General features: G+C 54.9%; 1 protein-coding gene across 1 annotated transcript; it reads right to left on the bottom strand.

Annotated features, from left to right (window-relative positions):
- Nucleotides 1-5819: 5819 nt before the first annotated feature.
- Nucleotides 5820-6536, bottom strand: LOC124678621 (thiosulfate sulfurtransferase 16, chloroplastic-like). Its single transcript, XM_047214480.1, has 2 exons — nucleotides 6180-6536; nucleotides 5820-6065 (listed from the first exon to the last, which is right to left on the bottom strand). Exons 1-2 carry the CDS (start codon nucleotides 6504-6506, stop codon nucleotides 5979-5981), a joined length of 414 nt encoding a protein of 137 aa, XP_047070436.1. The 5' UTR covers nucleotides 6507-6536; the 3' UTR covers nucleotides 5820-5978.
- Nucleotides 6537-7226: the final 690 nt, after the last annotated feature.

Genomic DNA, 7226 nt, shown 5'->3' with positions numbered 1-7226 from the left:
TTAAATAGAAATCAAGAATATTGGCTTGAGTATGTAGAAGTTTATACTAATCGGAAGGTAGCAAACATCGGTATGGCACCAAGGTTCCTTTCTTCCCTTCTAGATGTGTGCTCCTTGATCTAAAATAGCGCTCTCCTCTTCCTTCTCCTTATCAACATATTTAATTTTTTTTTGCGGGGGATCAACATATTTAATTTGTACATGAGAAAAAATGGGTAGAGAAAAACGACCAACATAAGTTTGACCAACAAAACTGATGTTTTCCTTTCTATAGGAATCAGTCAACCAAAGTGGTAACCAAGTGCAATTGCATCATGATGCGCACATACATATATGTAATTAGCATTATCCTCCGTCTCTGGAAGGTTGTCCGAAATTTGTCAAAATTTGGATGTATCCAGTGTTGTTGCCAACACAGATACACACACCTATCTCGCTCTCTCTGATCACTCGATCGAACACGATGAACACAGGAGGTTTTGGTGCCGCGTAAAAGTGAGCAGCCTTTTCTGTTTCTTACTTAGTCTTAAGCGATTACAACAGATCAAAAGGAACGGGAAAATAGCTAACAGAACCGAGCCACTACTGACGTGCCATCCCACGTCCACTCGTCTGTTGCCGATACCGCCGCACGAACTGGTCCTCGCGCCATCCCACGAAGCTCGTGCAGCGACCAACTAACTAGCACTAAGATAGCTACACCAAGTCATGAACAAACTCACGAACGTTGGCCCTACTTATTTGCTTAAGTCTAGAAAGCTGTCTAGCCGACGAAGCTGTCGACGACAGGTGAGTGTCAACAACGGTCCGATCAGCTACGAGCACTGGAGCATGCACGGAACGAAGGAGAAGAAATGCAGGGTTTATCCAACACTTCACCCCCTTAAACCTGCACCTCGATGACACCTAGCATTCGACGCAGCTCAATGAACCGGACGTAGCCAAGTGCCTTTGTGAGAATGTCCGCAGCTGCTCCTCCGTACGAACATGATCGACATCCAACCGACCCTTCTCATAGCAGGATCTGATGAAGTGGAATTTGATGTCGATGTGTTTACTCCGGTCGTGATGGACGGGATTCTTGCACAGAGCGATAGCTGACATGTTGTCCACCAGCAGCCTGAACTTGGCAGGTGCTCCGGCTGCCACATACTCTGCTTCACATGAGGACTGAGCAACAACCGCTTGCTTGTGTGAATTCCAAGTAACAAGGTTGTTGCCCGGGGAAGAAGACGGCGCTCGCTGTACTCTTGCGATCATCTAGATCACCGGCGTGGTCGCTATCGCTGTAGCCCAAGAGCACGGGCTCTCCTTCCCCTTTTTGAACACTCGCATCCGAATGACAGAGTTCCTTGGACATATCTAAGTATCCGCTTGATCAATGCCCAGTGCGTTGCAGTAGGATCCTCCATGAATCTACTGGCGATCCCAACTGCCAATGCAATGTCAGGTCTGGTATTTACCAAGTACCTTAAACTGCCAATGACACTCCTGTATAGTGTCTTGTCCACCTTTTCAGCGTCGTCCCTTTTGCTCAACTTCGGACGACACTCCATTGGAGTTCGAGAGCTGTTGCGATTGCTCATACCAGCGATCTCCGAGTATCTTCTCCGCGTAGCTTCTCCGCGAGAGTAATCTGACCATTGCCCTGTTGCACTTCAATTCCCGAGATAATAGCCGAGTAGGCCCAAGTCACTCATTCTGAATAACTGTTTCATCTGTTGCTTGAAGTCAACAATGGCACGAGCATCGATTCCCGTGATGATCAAGTCGTCAACATAAACACCCACGAGCAAGTATGAGGTGCTTGTCACCTCTCCGTACCTACTCGCATGTTCCGATGGATCGCGGGTGAATCCAAGAGAAACGAGTGAGTCGTCGAGTTTTGCGTACCATGCTCGCGGTGCTCGACGAAGTCCATACGAGTGCTTTGTTCGGTTTCAGGCACTGCATCTTCCTTGCCGGCGATGGTGTATCCCGGCGGCTGCACCACATACACCTCCTCGCTGAGCACACCATTAAGAAACGCAGATTTAACGTCCATATGGTGCACCTGCCAGCCGGAGTGAGCAGCTAGTGCAAGCAGAAGCCGCACCGTTTCCATCCTCGGCCACCGGTGCGAAGACTTCCTCGAAGTCCACCCCCGTCGCTGGGCATATCCCTTGGCGACAAGGCGTGCTTTGTGCTTGACGACATTTCCGGCGGGGTCTCTCTTCACTTTGAAGACCCACCTCATCCCGATCGCCTTGTGCCCGTGTGGGAGCGTCGAGAGTTCCCACGTCTTGTTCTCGTTGATGGATGCCATTTCCTCATCCATGGCAGCACGCCATGCTGCGTCGGCGATCGCCTCGTCGATGGTGCGGGGCTCCTCTGCAGCGAGCATGCAATGCTCACTCAGTTCCTTGATCGCCTCATGCTCGGTGGCGTCGTAGATGCAGGACATGCGCCTGTACCGCAACGGCCCGTCGTCAGTGTCGCGCCCGTCGTCGTCCGTCGCGTGGCGTGGCCCGGCGTACGCCGGCTTGAGCCACGGGACCAGGTGTCGACGACGAGGCGATGTCCGACGGCGCGGGTGTTGATGCAGACCATGGGTTTGGCGTCGTAGGCGTGGGTGGCGATGAGGGTGTGCCTACGGCCGGTGCGCTCTGGGCGGCGACGTGGTCAGGTGAGCCGGGAGCTTGCGTTGGTGTGGCTCCAGCTCCGAGTGTCCATCTCCACGGTCCCGTCCTCGAGAGTGTACGACACCGTGAACGAGGCGTGCGGCGTCGCTCCCAGGTCCTGTTCCTCCCAGTGCCATGCCCTGCTCTCTTCAAAGATCACATCACGTGTTACCTGAAGTTTCTTTGCAGCGGGATCATAGACCCGATAGCACTTGGAGTTCTCCTCATAGCCTATGAACACCATGGGAGTGGACCGGTCAGCAAGCTTCGTGACGCCGGGGCCGATCTTCTTCACGTGAGCTACGCAGCCAAAAACGCGCATGTGCTGCACATTTGGCTTTCGTCCATGCCACACCTCATATGGAGTGACGCCGTCCAGTGCACGCGTGGGCGCGCGATTGAGGATGTACACCGCGGTTCGCACGGCCTCTCCCCAGAAGCGCGGCGGCATGCTCATGCTCTTCAGGAGGCAGCGCGCCATTTCCACGACAGCTTGGTTGCGCCTCTCGACGACACCATTCTGCCGAGGGGAATACGGCGCCGTGGTTTGGTGCCCGATGCCGGTGGAGTCGCAGAGCTCACGGAACTCGCCGGAGTTGAATTCTCCACCACGGTCGGACTCGAACGAACGCAGCTGGCGCGTTGCTCGCGGTCTCAGCTCGCTGCCTTGATCTTGGTGAAGAAGCGGAACGCGTCGCTCTTGGACTTGATTACCTCGAGCCACATGTAGCGGCTCAGGTCGTCAACCACCAGGAGGAAGTAGTTGTTGCCGCTCGGCGTTGGTGGTGCGATCGGCCCGCAGAGGTCGGTGTGGACGAGCTCGAGGCGTCGCTCCGCTCTGAACGATGATACGCCGGGGAACGGCGATCTATGTTGCTTGCCGACGGCGCAGCCGGCCGCAGTACTCCTCGATGCGATGTATGCCCGGCAGCCCACGCACCATATCGCGCCGCGACAGAGCATGCAGCGCACGGAAGTGGAGGTGTCCGAGCGAGCGTGCCATCGCCGTGCCACGTCGTCGGACTTGCTCAGCGGGCAGATCGGCGTGTCGTGCGTCGACACGCCGGTGTACGTACGGTTGCCTGCCCTCTTGACCTTTGCGAGGAGGCCTCGAGCAGGATCATGGATCGTCATCATGCCGTTGGCGATGCCGATCTTGTAGCCTCCTCGTCCGGCTTGCCCTACGCAGATAATGTTACTCCGGAGGCTTGGGATGTAGTACACGCACGCGAGCACGCGCTGATCGCCGGAGTGACCTCTCGAAGATCACCGATCCTTTGCCGCAGATGTTCACGTGCGAGCCGTCGCCGAACCCGACGGTGCCGCGCACCGTTTCGTCGATCTCGCAGAAGACGTGCCTTTGCCCCGTCATGTGGCTGCTTGCCCCAGTATCAAAGTACCGTAGACCGTCGGTGAGGGCACCGGGATTACCTTTTCTTCGTTCAAGAAGACAGCTTGATGCACCACGGTGTCACGCACCACGGCCATCATCATGGCTGGTGCCTCCTCTTCCTCGGCTTGAGTCAGGTTGGCTTGCCGCCGCTCGTTCGCGATCGCGCTTCGCCTTCCTCGCACTCTTTGGCCCAATGGCCAGCCTTGCCGCAGTAGCGACAGCTTCCTTTCCGGCGTTCGTTGCCGGTGTTGTTTCCGCCCGAGCTGCCGCCGGCCTTGCCGGAGTCTTGCTGCTTGGGCCTCGTATGCGGGCTTGCCGCCGCTCGCCGCCGCCCGGCGTGTTCCCGACGCCGGCGCGCAGCCCACTCTTCCTCCGTCGGAAGGAGCTTGCCGACGCCTGCCGCCGACGTCATCGAGGTCGTACGCCTCCTCGGCCGTGTTCAGCCGACCGGTGACTTCCTCGATCGTGAGTGACCGCAGGTTTACGGTTTGCTCGATGGCCATCACCATCGGGCGGTACCTCCTCGGCACCACCCGGAGGTATTTGAGCACGGCGCGGTACTCATCCACGGGGTCGCCAAGCAGCTCCAGGTCATTGATGATGGCGGTAAGTCGGATCGAGAAGTCCTCAATCGACTCGCCATTTTTGAAGCGCAGCTCCTCCCACTCACGCCGGCGCGTTTGCGCCTTCGCCTCCCGGACGCGCTCGCAGCCCAACCGCATGGTCTTGATCGTCTCCCACGCGGTTTTGGCGCAGTCCTTGACGGCGAGAGTTCGGACGAGCTCCGGCGGCACTGCCCGGAGCAGGACGGCCAAAGCCGCGCGATCGTCACCTTCTTCCTCCGCGCCGAGCTCGATGACGTCCCACAGGTGCGCGGCCTGCAGCTGCACGCGCATGACCATCGCCCACTCGCATAGTTGGAGCGGGTCGAGTGGGGTACCGCGCGTTGCCGGAGTTCTCCCGCACCACGCGCTCGCGGACGACGATCTCGCCGCCGCCGCGGATCAGGCTACGACCACGTCGCGGAGTCGGGGACGCCGAGGTGCGGCGTGTCGGCGGCGGCTTGGACCCGCCCGCGACAGCGCTCGCCGCCTGTGCCCCCTTGGCCTTCTCCGCTGCCGCCGCTCGCTCGGCGGAGGTCGACATCTCCTGGATCCGGCAGGGCTCTGATGCCAAATGTTGTTTCCAACACAGATACACACACCTATCTCGCTCTCTCTGATCACTCGATCGAACACGATGAACACAGGAGGTTTTGGTGCCGCGTAAAAGTGAGCAGCCTTTTCTGTTTCTTACTTAGTCTTAAGCGATTACAACAGATCAAAAGGAACGGGAAAATAGCTAACAGAACCGAGCCACTACTGACGTGCCATCCCACGTCCACTCGTCTGTTGCCGATACCGCCGCACGAACTGGTCCTCGCGCCATCCCACGAAGCTCGTGCAGCGACCAACTAACTAGCACTAAGATAGCTACACCAAGTCATGAACAAACTCACGAACGTTGGCCCTACTTATTTGCTTAAGTCTAGAAACTGTCTAACTGACGAAACTGTCGACGACAGGTGAGTGTCAACAACAGTCTGATCAGCTACAGCACTGGAGCATGCACGGAACGAAGGAGAAGAAATGCAGGGTTTATCCAACATCCAGACACTAGATAGAATCGTAGAATAAATACATCTAAATTTTAATAAATCTCACGCAACCTTCATAGGACGGAGGAAGTACGTACTATAATTATGATTCAAGTGACCAAGTCCAATATGCATACAAGCATGATCCTTTTTTTTCATTCGAAATTTCCCGTTCTCGGTTTCGACGTAGATTTCTCGTTCTTCTTGAGAACCACGATGGATGGTACATAAGATAGATCCTTAACGTAGCGTACTTATTCCTGACAATTAGTTGGTGGGGCTGGCCCGGTTACTGGTGATAAGCTGTTGGGTGGGGATTGACGCTTTTCAGCAAGGAGAGGTAGCCACCTTCCAGGTTCTTCACGTTCGTAAACCCCTGCAACAACAAAAATAAATAAATCAAAGTCAACATCTCCAATCGAGTATGGGTATCGTCTATCCATCTCGCTGTCTACCCACAAGGCCATAATAACCAGATGATGAAACTTACAGCGTCGACGAGGTCCGCGGCGGCGAGCCTGGACCGCACTCCGGACCGGCAGCCGACGATGAGGCGGTCGTCCTTCCCGTGGAGCGCGGCGACCTGGTCGACGAAGCGGTCGTTCTTCTCCGGCCGGCCGTGGGGCGTGACGGAGAGGTAGTAGGGCACGTTGCGGGCGCCGGCGACGTGCCCCTTGTCGAAGTCCTCCCACATCCGCACGTCCACGTACCCGTACTGCCCCGTGCTCAGCAGCGCGCACGCCGCATCCGCGTCCACGCTCTCCACCACAGCCTTCTCGCCGGCGGTGCTGCTGCCGCTGCTTCTCAGGGAGCCCATGGATATGTAGAGGGGGTTTGGTGTTCTGTCGTCCGGGGGCTGTGGAGAGATGCTGCGTGCCGCGTCTGTGTTATTTATAGTGGAAGAGGCGCCATGGCACCGATATGATCCAGTCACGCCCGAGTAGCCGCATCCATCACTTTCTCATCGCATAAACTAAAGTCTCTGGCATCTCACGCATTCGTGTCGACCTTATCTTCTTGTGTTAGTATGTGGAATGCTGAATGCATATACATATATGGAAACAAATGTCAACTACATGCTCTATTTTTTTCTACTTAGATGAAACGCCGTACTCTCTTGGCTCTATATTAACTGCCTCAGATTTGTCCAGATACACATGTTTCGAGGCGTATAAGAGCAACTTTAGTACTTCCTCCGTACCGGTTTAACAGGTGCACACGTAGTTTAAGATAAAGTTTGACCACTAATTTGGTCAATAAAATATAAATTATGTGTATACAAAATTTATACCACTAGATTCATATTCAAACAAGGTTTTCGACGGTATAATTTTTGTTACATATATTCTATATTTTATTGACCAAAATAATGGTCAAAGCAAATTCTTGAACTATGTGTGCGCATGTTAAACCGATACAGAGAGAGTATCTGTAAAAGTGTGGAAACTGGAAAAAAACTGCCAAATTACCGGTTCGGTTCGGAAAATGGCGCAGATCAGTAAACGTAAACACGTTCGGCCCGAAAAAAAAGTTTACA

Source organism: Lolium rigidum, chromosome 7 (genome assembly GCF_022539505.1).
Source record: "Lolium rigidum isolate FL_2022 chromosome 7, APGP_CSIRO_Lrig_0.1, whole genome shotgun sequence".
NCBI classification, from domain to species: Eukaryota; Viridiplantae; Streptophyta; class Magnoliopsida; order Poales; family Poaceae; genus Lolium; species Lolium rigidum.
The sequence above is the reverse complement of the archived record's forward strand: the minus strand, read 5'-3'. Positions and strand labels throughout refer to the sequence as shown.